This window comes from Acipenser ruthenus, chromosome 5, assembly GCF_902713425.1.
Source record: "Acipenser ruthenus chromosome 5, fAciRut3.2 maternal haplotype, whole genome shotgun sequence".
Classification (NCBI taxonomy): Eukaryota; Metazoa; Chordata; class Actinopteri; order Acipenseriformes; family Acipenseridae; genus Acipenser; species Acipenser ruthenus.
The window spans coordinates 54,177,527-54,196,197 of record NC_081193.1 but is presented as its reverse complement, the minus strand read 5'-3'; the positions used below and the strand labels follow the sequence as shown (position 1 = coordinate 54,196,197).

At 39.3% G+C, this 18,671-nt stretch overlaps 1 protein-coding gene across 2 annotated transcripts in view; it reads right to left on the bottom strand.

Moving 5' to 3' along the window:
* Positions 1–9,720: 9,720 nt before the first annotated feature.
* tram2 (translocation associated membrane protein 2) overlaps positions 9,721–18,671 on the bottom strand; it is a 60,591-nt gene continuing 51,640 nt past the window's right edge. For both annotated transcript variants that reach the window (XM_034003082.3, XM_034003083.3), the window contains exons 10-11: positions 13,216–13,373; positions 9,721–12,875 (exon numbers count right to left, since the gene is read on the bottom strand). In XM_034003082.3, coding sequence (XP_033858973.1) covers positions 12,802–12,875; positions 13,216–13,373 — 232 coding nt within the window. In that variant the 3' untranslated portion in view covers positions 9,721–12,801. The remainder of the gene's footprint in view (positions 12,876–13,215; positions 13,374–18,671) is intronic.

Sequence of the window (18,671 nt, the reverse complement as noted above, 5' to 3'; positions counted from 1 at the left end):
CCTGTTGCAGAGGACTGTGAAATTTCTTGGGCACATCATAGATCAGGATGGCGTCTCTGTAGATCAAGGAATGGTGGAGGTCATAGCTAACATGAGGAAACAAGATCTAATGTAAGAAGACGGATGTACACCATCGGTGCACCGAGCAAAGTCTTTCTTGGGCATGGTGTTTTACTAGCAACATTTTATCCCAGACTGTTCTGCCATTGCCAAGCCACTGTTTGGGCTCACAACTGGGAGTAAACGAGGTAGGATTGCTAAGCGAAGGGAGCTCAAGGTTCTGACACAACTGGACTGGACAGCTGATTGTGACATGGCATTTCAGAAACTGAAAGAAGGGCCGTTGAACTGTGCGGTGCTTGCCCATCCTGATTTTGGAAGACCATTCATTTTATCTAGTGATGCCTCTCTGGATGGACTGGGGGCTGTACTTTCACAGGTTCCCATTGGAGAAGACCGGGCCAGACCAATAGCCTTTGCCAGTAAGAAACTAAGGGATAGATGCACTAAAGTGTTGCGCCTGACGCAATAGTCGCAAACCAGTTGCAAATGAGTCAGGAGTCTAGGGTGAAATGTACTAAACATGTGCAATGCTGGTAGCAACTTTTTAGGGAATGCTTTGCGGCAGCAGTTTTTCTTCGCGGTTCAACCTCAGATGAATATGTAATTATGGGCGTTCCTGCATAAATTCGCAAAAAGGGGGTGGAGGGTTCTCAAATGTTCTAATGAGATGTATGAAAGCTGCCAACAATTGCGACACTTACTATTGCATCAATTTGTTAAGAACTTTTGAAAGCATGTTTTGAACAGTTGTAATTGTTGCTGGCATTTCCCAGTCTGCTTTTTCTCGTGCGTTGACAGTTGTGCTCCATGCATTTTTGAGGCGAACATTCAAGTACCTAATTTTCAGTAAAGTCAGGATATACTTACAAGCCTTGAAAACACACAATGACATTTCTGGGTTCCCCAAAGTGTTGGGAGCAACAGACTGCACACATGTACCACTAACGCCTCCACCTCACTTTTAGCATCTGTATAGGATCATGATCTATTTTGTGTTAATTGTCTAGGTTACTAAGTAGGTCAAGTTAACAATAATAATAATAAAAATAAAAAAGCACTAAAATCATTTAGTTTCAATTTAAAATAATCTTTTATTCACATTGTGCACCAATGTGTACAATGCAGCAGCATGATTTATTTTGTGTTCCTGGTAGGCAAAAGTAAAACGAAAGCGCGCTAAGTATTCATTTGATTTACTATTCTACTGTATACTGTATAGGCCTACTGAACAGATTTATATTTTTACATAATGTTATGTGTAGCCTACCCAAAACACATTAGTGTTATTTCAGAGCAATGATTTACATTTGAAATGCATTGAGCACTGTAAATGTATGTGTGTGCAATTTTATTGTATTGTTTTTAAACCCGACAACTCCTTATGTAGGACAAACACGCAGGAGACCCAAAGGAAGGGTCTGGGAAGCTGCTGCCATCATGCCCAGAAGTCTCTGGAATGTCACTACTGTAAGTGCTGTATTGAGCTGAAAAAGCTTCAAACACGCGGCTATTGTCTGCACTCTGTTGTCCGATAGAGTGGACAGCATGGACCTGGAGTCCAATTGCACTCTATCGTGGCTATCGTGGTGAACCAGTCGCCTGGCTTGATTGACTACAACAGCTGTCACATGGTCAACATTTTGAACCTCCATCGGCTCAGATACAGGTTGACCTGTCTGAGGTCGAGTATTGGTCTGAGGCCACCATCCCGCTTGGGCACCAGGAAGTACCTGGAGTAGAACCCTTTCATCAAGTGGAGGGGTTGTACCGTGCAAATAGCTCACTTTTGTAGCAAAGCTGTCACCTCACAAGACAGTACTGCAGCGTCTCGTGGGTCTGTGACTCATGTTGTAGTCACGCCCCGAAAGGGACGGGGAGCATGCTTGAATTGGTGAGAACAGCAGATCTGTACAGTAGAAAGCACCCAGATGTTCGTTGTGCACTGCCAATACTCCAGGTGGTTCCCTGAAAAGGAACCCTGGGTTTGTGGCCAATCTCATGGAATGGTGAGGAAGATGAAGAAGACCATAAGGACTGCTTCTTACATGGGCTCTTGTCTCTGGAACTTTTCCTCTTCTCCCTTGGTACAGAGCCATCTGGAGAAGATGCAGCCGCGTCTTTAGCAGACAATGGGGGAGAGCCCTGCCCAAGTGGAATGGACATGGAGCACTCTTCACAGCTGAGAGTCAAAGTCTTAGAAAAATTCGCACAAAACTTGCAGAAGCTGTGGTCAGTGAGTGCCTGTCTTGCATGCTTGGACCCCAGGCAGAAGGTGCACCATTCTTAACCCTTAGCGGTCCATTTATTCATCAAGTCTCAGGCACGTCAGGTCCAATTTATTTTCACACACGCAGTTTATTTTAGACGCACTGATTAAAAGTTTTTTTTCACAGTAAAACAGGTTTAAAAGGCACTGCATATTAACAGGACACTCAGTACTGCATCTCCAGCCCCGCCCCACCCCTTGTTCGCTGTATTTTTCACATACCTCTTCATAGTAGTGCATACCGATAAATCATCTCCTGATCACTCGTTTTATCACCAAACTCCTCAATAATGCTATCCAAGTCATTATTTTATTACTATAACATCTCAAAAAGCTCTGCAAATGTCAGTGATATTCTTTGAGCACTGGATGCAGAAGCAGCTATCTTGTTTGTTTATGTCCGTGTTATCTACAGACGTGCTCAAATTTGTTGGTACTGTAGTGGATTATTTTCTTATAAGGTATTGCCTAAATGGCATTAAATAACTCAATAAAGCTAGACACAGCATTAACAGTACAAAGAGCTTATAGATGGAACAATGAGGGTAAGAACTAGCCCTGCCCGGTATCTCTAGGATACTGGGAACTGAAATAAGATAGAAAGGGTAGTTTGTGTATGTTTATTTCTCTTTTATATTTTATATACTTTTAGAGGTATGACAGACATAAGTTTCCTTTTGGCACAGCGCCACATGTAACTGTTGAGAAGCTTCTAGAAAGTCTGCCTGAACTGCCCCCACTGGCAGGAGTAGCAACAACCAATCAGAGACTTATTATTAACCTCTCTATTCAGACAAACCAATGAGAATCTAAAGTAAACAACCTTTGTGGGTAACAAGGAGCAACCAGTAAACTAATTTTAGCTGTCATGTCTAGCGTGCATTTGTCTTATGACTGTTTTTTCTGATTCTAAGAAATGGAATCAATTTTCTTGTGACTGCGGCCCTAAATGGCCTTTACTTCCTTTAAGCCTTAAAACCAATCCTTATATGGTTACACTGTTTAATTTCCTTCTTGTATGATGTTTCAGAAAACTATATAAGCTGCATTTAAAATTAGCTCGGGGTGCGTCTCTGCCTATTGCTAACAGAGTCTGTGTTACTTTGTTGAGCGCGCCAGTTTGCAAACTCAAAATAAAGGCCTTTGATTGAACTACAGCGTCTCCTCATTGAGTCAACACGCAGGCTGGAATAAAGGACCTGGGAAGAATAACCCTTACCATACTTAGGTTCAAGGGTGTTTGAAAACTTCCATTACAGTACCCCTCCACAAAAAATGAAGAATGCACAGTTTTCTCTGAAATAACTTGAAACTGACAAAAGTAATTGGCATCCACCATTGTTTATTCCATATTTAATAGAAATCAGACTTTGCTTTTGATTTTTTATTCAACATAATATTGTAAATAATAAAACAAATGAAAATGGCATGGACAAAAATGATGGGACCGCTAACCTAATATTTTGTTGCACAACCTTTAGAGGCAATCACTGCAATCAGACGTTTGCTGTGTGTTTTGGGTCATTATCCTGTTGGAGGACCCATGACCTGCGACTGAGACAGAGCTTTCTGACACTGGGCAGTACGTTTCGCTCCAGAATGCCTTGATAGTCTTGAGATTTCATTGTGCCCTGCACAGATTCAAGGCACCCTGTGCCAGGCGCAGCAAAGCAGCCCCAAAACATAACCAAGCCTCCTCCATGTTTCACTGTAGGTATGGTGTTCTTTTCTTTGAAAGCTTCATTTTTTCGTCTGTGAACATAGAGCTGATGTGACTTGCCAAAAAGCTCCAGTTTTGTTCCAAAGGACATTCTCCCAGAAGGATTGTGGCTTGTCAATATGCATTTTAGCAAATTCCAGTCTGGCTTTTTTATGTTTTTCTGTCAAAAGTGGAGTCCTCCTGGGTCTTCTTCCATGGAGCCCACTTTCCCTCAAAAAGCGACGGATGGTGCGATCAGAAACTGATGTACCTTCACCTTGGAGTTCAGCTTGTATCTCTTTGGCAGTTATCCTTGGTTCTTTTTCTACCATTCGCACTATCCTTCTGTTCAATCTGGGGTCGATTTTCCTCTTGCGGCCGCGCCCAGGGAGGTTGGCTACAGTTCCATGGACCTTAAACTTCTTAATAATATTTGCAACTGTTGTCACAGGAACATCAATCTGCTTGGAGATGGTCTTGTAGCCTTTACCTTTACCATGCTTGTCTATTATTTTCTTTCTGATCTCCTCAGACGAACTCTCTCCTTTGCTTTCTCTGGTCCATGTTCAGTGTGGTGCACACAATGATACCAAACAGCACAGTGACTACTTTTCTCCATTTAAATAGGCTGAATGACTGATTACAAGATTGGAGACATGTGTGATACTAATTAAAGAAACTAATTAGTTTGAAATATCACTATAATCCAATTATTTATCTTTTCTAAGGGGTACCAACAAATGTGTCCAGGCCATTTTAGAATATCTTTGTAGAATAAGCAATAATTCATCTCTTTTCACAGCTTCTTTGCTTTATTCTATGACATACCAAAGGCATGCAAGTATACATGATAAAATAGCTTTTAATTTAATCACTTTTCAGGAGGAATGAAGCATTATTTCAATGCGCGTTTATTATCTCATTAGTAGTGAAATATATGCAGATAGCAGTTACCGGTACTTATCTGTATGCTCTCCTCAGGTTCAGTTCTGAAAGGAAAAATTGTGCTAGTAGCTGTGTCTCCAATCCTCTTATGCTCTCGGAGACGAGCATGGCTGCGTCACAGCCACTAGCACTTTGGTATTTCTATTCAGGTTCCGGGGTTTTTACAGGTAAATATCCATTCGGTAACTGTAACATTTCGTACTTGATAGGGAACCTGGTATACTGCGGATTGGCAGATTTTGCTATTGGAGCAAAGGTAGGCTTCCATCTTTTTAAATGCTGTGTCAGACATGTGAGGAACACCAAATATGACCATGCAAAAATGTATAATGTTCCTGGAATGGACAACCAATGAGCTGCAGTCCTGATGACGTGGAAGGAAAGTTAAGGAAGTGATGTTTATTATTTTTTAGCTTTTGTGATTACTTCCTAGAACTTCACTAGTAGGGCATTTAATCAAAGCTACTGAATGCAAGTTTGTATGATTTGTGGGGGTTGGCTATTATTGTAAACAAGATGTGAAAGAGCTAACCAAGGTTTTTAACCCTTTGAGTAGTATGAACGTACCGGTACGTTCACTGCTCTCTGGTCCACATGGAATACGAACATACCGGTACGTTCTGCAACTTTAAACTTTAATTACTTACTGAGCCTACAAAACTCCTGATAACATGATATTGTAACACTAGGTTTCTGTAACACCTTTTATTGGTCTCTTTCGCCCTCTGCCAAATATTGACTGAATTACATACAATAAACACTCACAATGTCTGTAAACATGCGAAAATTGCTCAGTGATAAAGAAATATTAGAAATAATACTCGATTTAGATTCCTATTTACATTCAATTACATTCAATTCTTCCACTGAATCACATGTCAGCGAATGTGTCAGTGAAGACATAAGTGAAGAATATTTACCATCAACATCAAGTGACAGCGAAGAGGCTGCACCAAGTTCTGTGCGTTGCTCCATGCTTCAAGGAGTATCATACGCTGAAGTATTAGACTTTCACCCCCTCCGCCCACACCACCTGTTTACACAGATATGGTTTATTTCTCTCTCTCTCTCTAGTTCAGCCCTTTTTTTTGTTAGGACGCGTTGTTGTGGCTGTTCCACCCCGTTGTTTATTGTTTATTGTCTACCTGTTATTTTTATAGTCAAAACCTTTCCCTATGACAAAATTAAGAATATTTATTTGTTTTATTTATTTACGGTAAAAATTATTTGTTTGTATTTTGTCAGTATTCATTACGTACATACAAACATATAGCTTTCAGCTTGTTTGTATGCTGTACTCGTAATCATGCGCATACAGAAGACAGAAAAAAGAAAACTCACTCCAGTAGGCCAGCAGGGCATTTTAGAAGGGTTAAAATCCATTGTCTTTCAATCAATGATTTTTTTTTTTAATATAAATTTAGTATCACCAATTATTTTTTTTATTTTCTCCCCAATTTGGTAAGCCCAATTATTGTTTATTTCAAAACTGGCTCATCATTTCCACCCCCGACTCGGGAGGGACGAAGACAGACACATGCGTCTTCCGAAACGTGTGTCTCCAGCTTCTTTTTACTCTGCAGGCGTGCCATGCAGCCACCTACAGCGTCGGAGGACCACGCAGCTCTGGGCAACTTACAGGCAGGCCTGCAGGCGCCCAGCCAGTCTACAGGGGTTGGTGGTGTGCAGAGAGCCCTCCCCCACGGGGCGGCGCTCGGCCAATTGTGCACCACCCCCTGGGGACTCCCGTCCAACGGTCGGCAGTAGAATATCCTGGACTCGAACCAGCAACCTCCATGCTGTAGGGCGCAACCTGAACTCCACGCGGAGTGCCTTTACTGGAGCCCACTAATCTTGGAATTTTTAACATGATAATTCTGATGTAGTAATAAGAGGTACTGGTATTTTGACATTCCAAGTATTTTTATTGGTCGATTTATAATGTGCATACACATATGGAATGTCTCTCGTCTTTAAAAAAAGAAATACATGGTAACCTGCTTGCTGAATTAAGCCTATCTATGTGCCTGCCTTTGTCTTCACACACCTATTCATACTGACAGACATGGATGAATATGTGATGAATTACTTTAAGGCAAATTCCAAGAACATCCCATCAGAAGTTCTGAACTCAACATGACAAAGTGATTCACCAGCAACTAGATGAGCATAAATGTGTAAGTGCTCCAAAGCTGTTGACCCTTGAGCAAGATACTTTACCTAGATTGCTCTAGTAAAAACCCAACTGTATAAATGGGTAATTGTATGTAAAAATAATGTGATATCTTGTAACAATTGCAAGTCACCCTGGATAAGGGCTTCTGCTAAGAAATAAATAATAATAATAATAATAAAAGCTAAATTTTTATTTATTTTCATAAATTGATGGCAAGCTTATAACCGCTAGACTAAGCAGAATTTTTTTTTTTCAAAAATATGCATTGATTGAACAGAACACACTATGGTTCTGCAGGAGGAAAGACATAATGTTATGTCTTCCATCATTCATGGATAATTCTTCCATTATCTGCGCTAAAAGGTAAAGACGGGGTGGGCTTTCATCTCAGGAGTAAATTGTCCTCCTGGACAGGGATTATTACCAGTTTCTTACCTCATAAACCCTTTCCTTTCTGTATCTTTACACATCAGCTCAGCACTTGAGGTGGGAGCAGCAGCACCGTAGCCTCTGTACCAGTTCCCATGAAGATCAAGACTCCCTCTGCCACCTCACAATGTGAACATCCTTCCTGACATCCTTTACCAAGATGGGGGATATTTGCATGCTAATTTATTATGTTTTTATATATATATATATATAAATAAAAAGAATAATTTAAAAAGCAGTACTTGTGTGTTTTAAAGTACTCATGTACAGTGCTGTGATTTAAAGTACTCATGTACAGTGCTGTGAAAAAGTATTTGCCCCGTCTGATTTTCTGCATTTTTGCATATTTTTGATACTGAATGTTATCAGATCTTCAACCAAAATCTAATATTAGATAAAAGGGACCCTGAGTGAACAAATAACACAAAAATTTGATACACATTTCATTTATTTATTAAAGAAAGTTATGCAACACCCAATGCCCCCGTGTGAAAAAGTAATCGCCCCCTTAGACTCAATAACTGGTTACGCCACCTTTAGCAGCAATAACTGCAAACAAACGCTTCCTGTAATTCTTGATTAGTCTCTCACAGCGCCGTGGAGGAATTTTGGCCCACTCCTCCATGCAGAACTGCTTCAACTCAGTGACATTTGTGAGTTTTCGAGCATGAACTGCTCGTTTCAGGTCCTGCCACAACATCTCAATGGGGTTTAGGTCTGGACTTTGACTAAGCCATTCCAAAACTTTAAATTTCTTGTTCTTCAACCATTCTGATGTAGACTTGCTTGTGTGTTTCGGATCATGTCTTGCTGCATGACCCAGCTGCGCTTCAGCTTCAGCTCACGGACGGATGGCCTGACATTCTCCTGTAGAATTCTCTGATACAGAGCAGAATTCATGGTTTCTTCAATGATGGCAAGGCGTCCAGGTCCTGATGCAGCAAAGCATCCCCAAACCATGACACTACCACCACCATGCTTCACCGTTGGTATGAGGTTCTTACTGTGGAATGCAGTGTTTGGTTTTTGCCAGACATAACGGGGCCCATGTCGGCCAAAAAGTTCCACTTTTGACTCATCTGGCCATAGAACACTGTTCCAGAACTCTTGAGGATCATCCAGGTGTTGTTTGGCAAACTTGAAACGAGCATTCATGTTCTTCTTAGTGAGCAATGGTTTCAGCCTTGCTACTCTGCCATGAATCCCATTTTTGCCCAGTGACTTTCTGATGGTGGAGTCATGAACACTGACCTTAGCTGAGGTGAGAGAGGCCTGCAGATCCCTGGATGTTGTTCTAGGGTTCTTTGTGACTTCCTGGATGATTTTACGCCTTGCTCTTGGAGAGATTTTGACAGGACGGCCACTCCTGGGAAGATTCACTACTGTCCCAAACTTTCTCCATTTGGACAATATGGCTCTGACTGTGGTTTGGTGGAGCCCCAGAGCCTTAGAAATGGCTTTGTAACCCTTTCCAGACTGATAGGCATCAACAACTTTTTTCCAGAGGTCTTCAGGAATTTCTTTTGTTCATGGCATGGTGTGCCTCTAGAACTTGTGTGCGGATAACTTCACTCTGATGGTAAGGGCCAAAGTTAGTCAGATTTATATTGGGCAGGGCTGGCCCAAATCAGGCCTGGTTGTTAACCAAAGAACTCAAACAGCTGACCCTAATTATCCCTTTAATTGGGTTGAGTTAACTGGGGGGGGGGGGGGGGGGGGCAATAACTTTTTCACACCTGAAGATTGCATGTTTGATTACCTTGCACACCAAACAAATGAAAGAATCACCAAACTTTGGTGTCATTTTTTCTCTCAGACTCCCTCTATATACTACTACAACCCATGAAAAAATCTGACCAAATACAACGTGAAAAATGTGCAAAAATGCAGAAAATCAGACAATCATGGATCAGCAACAGTTATTTTCCAGTTTGGTTTTCCCCTAGGCCACCAATCACAGGCAGATAACCCACAAGTCAACAGCAATATAGGGTATCACTGGCTCTCAAGCAGGTGTAAGATTCCATAAAGGCAGTGTATGCTATACTTCTGTTTCTGCACAAGAGGAAGCCGTGTCCCTGATAGGAGGGTGTGGTAGTGAATGAGAGGCAGTAACCAAGTAGCAACACCAATCAGACTGGGTCAGGATAAGCAGTTTATTATTCATGCGACAGGTTTACCTATTTTTATCCATTTACACATTTAAACAAAGAAAAAAAAATCTTATTTTTTGGCTAGATAACAAAATAGAAATAAAAAAGGTACAACATTTAAAACATAGAAGAAAAAAGGAATACTGTTCGGATTGATTATATATATTTATATATGTTACGGTTCATGTGTACAAATCGGTAATTCTACAGATTAACAGGTATATGTATAGATTTACCAGCTCATCGGTCAATCTGTTTTGTTAGTTAAATGCATTAACTAAGATTTTTTTTTTTAGCTATATGCATTGACCTGTGGAGTTGGAAAATGTATATATTTACTGCATTTCCTTGGTTATGTTATACATTGACCGGTAAGCTGGTAAATCTATACATTGACCGGTTAATTTGTAGATTGACAGATGAGCTGGTAAATCTATATATTTACCGATTTTACAAATGAACTGTTATAGATATACCTATCTAAGATGTGTGGATGTGTGTGTGTATGTATGTGTGGATGTATGTATGTATGTATGTATATATATATGTATGTATGTATGTATGTATGTATGTATGTATGTATGTATGTATATATTACACACACACACCCATAGATAGATAGATAGATAGATAGATAGATAGATAGATACATAGATAGATAGATATGGATTTAATTCCACATATCTCCATAAATATTATTAGACATTTTGGTCCATGGTGTAATGTATCTAAAAATAGTGACAGATTTACATATTTCTTTTGCATTAAAGCACATCTTGGTCTAACCATTTACTTAATAAACAGAGGAATTAGTTTTGAAAGATTGCATCATTTTGTTTTGACCCTGGAGAGTCCCAGGGAACAGAGTGTGTTTGGGTAATTTGAAGGGGAGGGGTAGCAAACTAGAGAGCGTGCAAAAAATCTTTTGATAACCAGACCTACAGGTGATCTAAACTTAAAAGCACACAACTGTTCAGTTAAATCAAAAGAGGTCTCCAAAGAGGCTCATTATTTGGGATTAAACACATGGAATTTCTCTGCCATTCACTTTCATTGGGATCCTGTTAACCTTCAATAACAGTTTGGATAAACAAACCCCACAAAGGGTCCATGGCAATAGCAGCCTGTCATTGAGGTGACTGATTGATTCAGTTTACGTCAGACTCAGATCAGAAGCAGCACACAACTATTAAGTCCACTGCCTCAAACACTTGTCATATAATAGCTAGAATAACTAAAAGGTGCATTGAGTGTAAAGAAGATGATATTCACTAGTATAAAATCCTTCATGCAACCTCTATATATCAATTTAAACAACAAAGAATAGAAAAAAAATCTCTTTACATTTTTGGCTAGTTAACATTCCACTGACTTTATTCACTCGGAGGACAATTATGTCCTCAAACACTTGATGCTCCCATTAGTTATCGCTTAATTTCAATGGTACTTCGATAAATAAATCAAAGTGGATGAGAATTTTGCACACTGATTGGCTGTCTGCTATATATTCAAAAGTGATCGAGGATCCTTCGATTTAATTGAGGATATCCACAACTACACACAAAAGAAGAAACTTTAGAAAACATTAGTCAGCATCTTCCTCAAAAAAATAATAATCATCACTGGAAAAAGGGAATGAAATCATCTCACAATGAGATTGGCTTCACCTCTAAACGGTTCAGCAATTCACTGTACACAACTGTAACCAAAAGACAAAGTCTTTTTTTCTATCATTTACTGTGCTTCAGTTGAGATATAATGAATTACTGTGTATTTAAAGAATAATGAATTGTACTGCACATTGAGTATCAATGGGAAAATATTAATTATTTAAAGACTGTAGCATTTACTTTGTGTGCAAGCACTCGGTACAAGACTTCCATACAGCTTAATCATGTGTATATCTGACAAGAACAAGCATGTCTAACACTATGCGATAGGAATTCATTCCAAAAAAAAAAAAAATGCAAATTGTTTTTTTCATTGTAAAAAAGGTGAGGCAACTATTTGTCAACCAGAACGAATAATCCCCATGGAGTATCTGATCACAGCCAGCACTACCTGCCTCTACAGCCTGTTACTCACTTGGTGTGTTTAAGCACTGTAAGAGAGCTCAAGGTCTGCATTTCATCAATTTAAATGGCCCTCCCTCTCCAGCAAAAAGGAGATATGTACTGAAGCAAGCAGACAATCCAACACGTCATATGGGCAGCCTATATGTCATATACCAGTCATGGTGCAGGCATTTACTGGAAAGGATTTTAACTGAGGGACTGGGAGGTAGTGAATGGAACTAGTGGGAGTGTGGGGGGGGGGGGGGGGGGGGGGTCAATGGGAGAAAGCTAATGGACTGTAAGTGTATGGCCCAGTGATAAAGAACAGAGGTAATGGAGGACAATGGATTTGTGATTAGAGCTGAAGGAGTGGAGGCCAGTATGACAAAGTTGAGGGCTAAGCGACTGAAGCAGAGTTGATTAGCAATTGCAAAATGAGGGATTGGAAAGCATGGTGTCCTAGCAGTTAGAGGTGGAGGATCTGGTGATTCTGGTTTCAAATCACAGCCAGCCATCCTGAGTCCCTCAGCTCTGTTCATTAGCCAATATTACTTCTCAGTTCACTTACTTCAAAACTGCAAGTCAGTATTGTAACCACGGAAGCCACTCAAAAACTCTACCTTCTACACTGGAACCCTGTATTCTAACCACTGAACTGCTCAATCCCACAGCTCTGCCCTATGGAGACAGGCAATTAAACTGCCAAGTTAAGGCACCGATATAAGTTAAACTGATACCAGTATATTAAAGAGAGGACGTTCAAGACCAGTGACTGTAAAACAAATGGCAGTGACGCTGATAGTAGTGTAAGACCATCAGGAAAAATACAGGTAGCAAATCATTGAGTAAGGGGCAATGAGGCAGAAGAGAGGCTGATCCCAATACTGCACTGCATCCGAGGAATTCAGCACCAGCATTATCGTTATTATCCAATCAGCACTGCCAAGGCTAAACACCAGGATCCTATTCCATTAGTCCCATATCCAGCAAATCAAGAGTCTCTTAAACCCAGCTTCCTATGGAGCCTTTACTTTCTTGGGTCGAGGGGAGGCTCCATTTTCAGCTTTGATTACTCCGTTTTCATGGTGTCCTAGAAGGTTAAAAATCAAGGTTATTTAAAATGCTATTAATGAATTTAAAAAAAAGTGTGCATCTAGCATAGTAAATATGTGTCTATGTATTCAATAAAGCAAGCAATATAAATGTAGCATACTTTTGTCAGTTAACAAATATGTATATAACATAAACCTAAAACAATGTGGTGTATTTGTTGACTATTTTATCCCATTTAGATTCCTTGCTTACTACATATCTAGTGCAAGTGGGACATAAATACAGAGATAACATTTAGGGGAGGATAATAACATTTGTGTATTTCTATACACAATTTCAAAATTTCCATTTCTATTCTCTTCCCTCTGCTAACTCACCAGCGTCTCTCTTGACAAGTTTGGGCTGCTGCTTGACGGTCACTCTCTTGCGGGCTGCCTGTTCTTGCCGGTACTCTCTCCAGCGCCGTAGTTGGAAGTGAATGAACCTCCATAGGAGCCAGGCCTGCGTCAGGCAGACCACCAGGAGAACTGTCATTCTGGAGAGAGAGAGAGAGAGAGAGAGAGAGAGAGAGAGAGAGAGAGAGAGAGAGAGAGAGAGAGAGAGAGAGAGAGAGAGAGAGAGAGAGAGAGAGAGAGAGAGAGAGAGAGAGAGAGAGAGAGAGAGAGAGAGAGAGAGAGAGAGAGAGAGAGAGAGAGAGAGAGAGAGAGAGGAGGATTGAGGGGGACAAAACACTGGAAGGGACAGCCATATTTCACAATAGTATGTGCTACAGGTTTCTATTATGGAAACATGTTTACAGATCTCTGTTTAATGTTCATGTAAAATAGATTAAGGGCAAGTTACAGTAGTGCAGTGCTGGTGACTGGTGATTGATATTGAAATATAATAAACATTAACGGTTTTGCCAAAAACCAATTGTGGAGGAATCTATAGGTCATATTGCTTTATTTTAACATAAAAAACATAAGTAGTTATAAGTAAGTAACTACTTTAAAATGACAAAGGTTCCTTAAATCAAAGTCATTTATTTAGGATCTAAACAAAAATAACACCAGTTTAAGTAGTAAGCCTTAACATCATTGCTTCAATGGTAGACCTCTTGACAACCGTGCTAATGATCCAGACTCTCTGGACCCTCAGAGGGGCTAATACAACCATAATAAATGTTAAATATTTAGGAAAATGAAAAGATTTCAAAACAAAATAGGTAACAAGGAAAGTCCACACAAATTAAGAAAACACTGAGACTAAATGAAGATATCTCGAACCTAAGAAATCAATAATAAATAAGATAACATTAAGAATAACTCAGATTAATTAAATTTAATCCCTATTTAACTGGTTGCAATGTTGTAGCTTTTCAATCCTGCTTTTTCTGACTGCATTAAATCAGCTGCACTTCATGAGTACTGCCACCAAGTAGCAAGAGAGAGCAGAAAATGCATAAGGCCGAGGGGACACTAGCAGAGCATGCGAGAGGAGTGGAGCGCTCATAAAACACAGCTCCTCGCTATCTTCATATTTGAAACCGCTCGCTCCAAGGCTTTTATTTCCCCAGTCCACGCCCCTCCGGTGCTTCTAATTCTGCAACCAGCTCCACTGCTAGTGTAAATCGCTTCCAAAATGTAGAGATGTGCGAACCGGTTCCTTTGAAATCGGGTAACATTAATTTCTGTCAAAAATACATTTGATAACTACAATTGACACGTTTACACTTGCACAATATTGTCGGAGCATTGCAAAAGCTGCATTGTTTATGGATCATATCTTATATGCACAGTGTCAAATATTTTTCCTTTGCAAAACATCTTTTGGCGCGACCGCTGGAGCAGGAGCGGTGCCAGAGGCTTTTACACTCGCGCTCCGCTCAGGCACTTTATCCACTCCACTGTCTCCACTCCGCTCACATGCTATGGACACTAGTCTACATGTTGCCAGAAAATGTAGAACGAAATCTGTTGCTTCTACAATGTTGATTCGACTTTTATGGAACACCTTTCTACTTCATTCTACAACTTGAAGAAACTGTAGAAAGAAATTTTAAACTGAAATATAAACGTTCTCTCTCCCCATGTCGTACTGTAAAATAATGTTTCATCATATACTTTGAGACATATTGACTCCTGTCTTATCAGGTTTCTTTTGTTTACCTTCAAGTATTTGAACTGCAGTGCATTTACAGCTAAAATATAAATGGCTTTAAGTTATTTCATTTTATTGTTAAATGGAGACCAGCAAATTGTAGACTAGCTAACTAATTTCCCCGGGGCCCGCTGCCCGAATGGGGCCCTGAGAAGGCATAAAAAATAAATATGGTCTATCAAATCTGAATATTTAAAAAAAAAAAAAACACACAAGTAAAAGAGCACCAACCCTCAGCCCTGCACAGGACCATTTGCGCCCAGTGTCACATTTATATATGACAGAAAAAAGTTGCACTACACCAAAGACAGACTCTATAGTACTGAACACTGAACGATGTGCTTCTGTGGTAGTCTAATAAACACAAGAAACTATGTTTTACTCGACAGTAAGAGATGACAATTAGTACCTGACTATTTCCTGTCTTTTTTGGAATTGTCAGCTCTTACTGTCAAGTAAAACGTTTTTTGTGTTTAATATCCATTCTTTTTTCATTGGACGGCTGATTTTAAAAACATGATATTTATATACAATGGAAAGTAGATCCCTCCATTTAGATTGTAGTCCTCTCTGTATATCACAAAGGAAGGTTTTGGTTTGCTATTTATTTTTTTTTATTTGTGGTGCAACTCTTTTGTATGAGAAAAATGGTCTACTATTATAACAAACATTCCCAAGTAGGACTACATTTCAGATACCTTGTACACATATACATAGACTTCTCATACATAAAACAAGCTATTATTAGACTATTACATTTTAAACAATTTTTAAAAACATACTTTAGTTATGTTTATATTAGGCTAGCTATCGGATTGATTATTAAGTACAGGAATATATTCATAAATGTATTTATATTTATACCTTGTTTAAAAATGTACATCGATTCAAATGGCATTATTAGGAGGAGAACGGCACATTTCCATACAATTGATTCAACCACTTCATAGCTTAATATAAACAAGATAATAGTCTAATAATCATGAACAGGATCTCCCAGATACTTGTAACTCTTAACGAGGGATTTCAACATGTAAACCAGACGCTGGGGAAAATCACATATAAAAAAAATGAGAAACACTTAGTGATGCCTTTACTTTTTTTTTTGTTGTTCAAATGCAGCTACTCTAGTGTATTCACAATACTGCATGTATTGTATATCACAGTTCACACATGATCAATCCAATCCTGCAAATCCATAATTGTTTGTGAGCAATTTATTACGTGATTGTTGTGTTCGGAAACAAACCCTCAAACATTTGGCAATATTAATTATCATGCACATTCTATTGTTTGTAATACGTTATCATACACAATATATTAGTATTATGAATATAGATGTTTTATGCTTATGTTTTAAAGTGTATTTAATGCATATAAACTAAATATTTGCTGACTAATATCTTAGCTGTAAATATTTAAAAGAGGTACAATTTCATTCTTTGCTACATCAACTTCTGGAGTTCCCATTGGAGATAGCATTGTCAATCATGGTACTGCATTCAGGGTTTAGCTTCAAGACTGAGTTAAGGTCGGAGCATTTATATATTTAAAAAAAAAAAAAAGAAAACCACAAGATATAAGTGAAGGAATTCAAATTAAAATGACCTACAGAGAATTATTAAAGATATTCTTCTATCATGCTTTTGTCTCTGAGTAGTGCAACAGCAATGTATGAGTGTGTGCCAATGGCATGAACACAGACTGGGGAATGAAGTACATTAGCGTAGGCTTGGTGGTTCAGTGGTTAAATAAAGGGTCTTGTTACCAGGAGTTACAGGCTCAATCCCAGCTCAACCACCGACTCATTGTGTGACCCTGAGCAAGTCACTTAACCTCCTTGTGCTGCGTCCTTCGGAAGAGACGGAAATAACCAAGGTCCAATTGTAAGCGACTCTTCCGCAGCAGTTGTTGATACATAGTTCACCCCCTAGTCTCCAAGATGCTTTGGATAAACTGTTAGCTAACTTTCACACACCCGTTTTTTTACTAGAATGTTTAGTTTGTTTACATTTTGGAAAAATCTGCCTGCACATTTATTTTATGTATGTGTTGTTGACCTCACCGGGGAATGGGCAAGTTTGACTTGTTTACAACACTGTATGTCTTGGACAAGGGATGGTTGTTTGTGCATAATTAAAACATTCACGAATAGGGTTAAATGCGTCTTTCACCATAGTGGCCACGTAAAATCTAATGATAATTTAAAGACAGATCAGCAAAGAAAATACAAACAAACCAATGCTGACTGTGACTGCACCACAGAACCTTAAAATATGTACACATAATCCAGTCGTAATTTCATGTCAAAACAATAGGCGTGTAGGCTACAGCATTACACACAATAGGTTAGTAGGCTACAGTATTATACACAATAGGTTAGTAGGCTACAGCATTATAAACACACTGCAAGATGATATGTGATGGTAATATATATTAGTAACACAGCAGGTGAGGGGGTTCATATCCTCCCTGCCTAAAAACGTGTATTGTTTTATTGTGGGTTATTATTTTACTGTTTAATAATCACCAGCACCTGGCTAATGTTGTAAATTAGAGCCAGGTGCAGGGTATTTAAAGAAAGCAGCCAGTCTGCTCAGGGCTGCTGTGTGGAGAGCCCGCTTGATAAGTGTGCTCAATCGTAAGTAAGTAAGGTAGTGTGAAAGCCTTATTGTGCTATTTGAACAAACCTGTGCGTTTTTGAACAGGTGAACAGCTTAGCTGTCCTGTTTTGGAGAGGTTCCTGACATGTGTAGTCAGCGCTCCAAAACAGAGTTAGGTTTTGTTTTCTTTTTTATTTCTTTGGTTTATTAAAATTAGCGTGTCAGCAATTTTGTGTGTGCTGGGTCTCATTTTAAAAGGGGCAACGAACGACTGTGAGTGACGGTCCATTTACTATATATATATATATATATATATATATATACAGACGTGCTCAAATTTGTTGGTACCCTTACAGCTCATTGAAATAATGCTTCATTCCTCCTGAAAAGTGATGAAATTAAAAGCTATTTTATCATGTATACTTGCATGCCTTTGGTATGTCATAGAATAAAGCAAAGAAGCTGTGAAGAGATGAATTATTGCTTATTCTACAAAGATATTCTAAAATTCTAAAATGATTATAGTGATATTTCAAACTAATTCGTTTCTTTAATTAGTATCACACATGTCTCCAATCTTGTAATCAGTCATTCAGCCTATTTAAATGGAGAAAAGTAGTCACTGTGCTGTTTGGTATCATTGTGTGCACCACACTGAACATGGACCAGAGAAAGCAAAGGAGAGAGTTCGTCTGAGGAGATCAGAAAGAAAATAATAGACAAGCGTGGTAAAGGTAAAGGCTACTAGACCATCTCCAAGCAGCTTGATGTTCCTGTGACAACAGTTGCAAATATTATTAAGAAGTTTAAGGCCCATGGAACTGTAGCCAACCTCCCTGGGCGCGGCCGCAAGAGGAAAATCGACCCCAGATTGAACAGAAGGATAGTGCGAATGGTAGAAAAAGAACCAAGGATAACTGCCAAAGAGATACAAGCTGAACTGGTGAAGTCAGTTTCTGATTGCACCATCCGTCGCTTTTTGAGGGAAAGTGGGCTCCATGGAAGAAGACCCAGGAGGACTCCACTTTTGACAGAAAAACATAAAAAAGCCAGACTGGAATTTGCTAAAATGCATATTGACAAGCCAC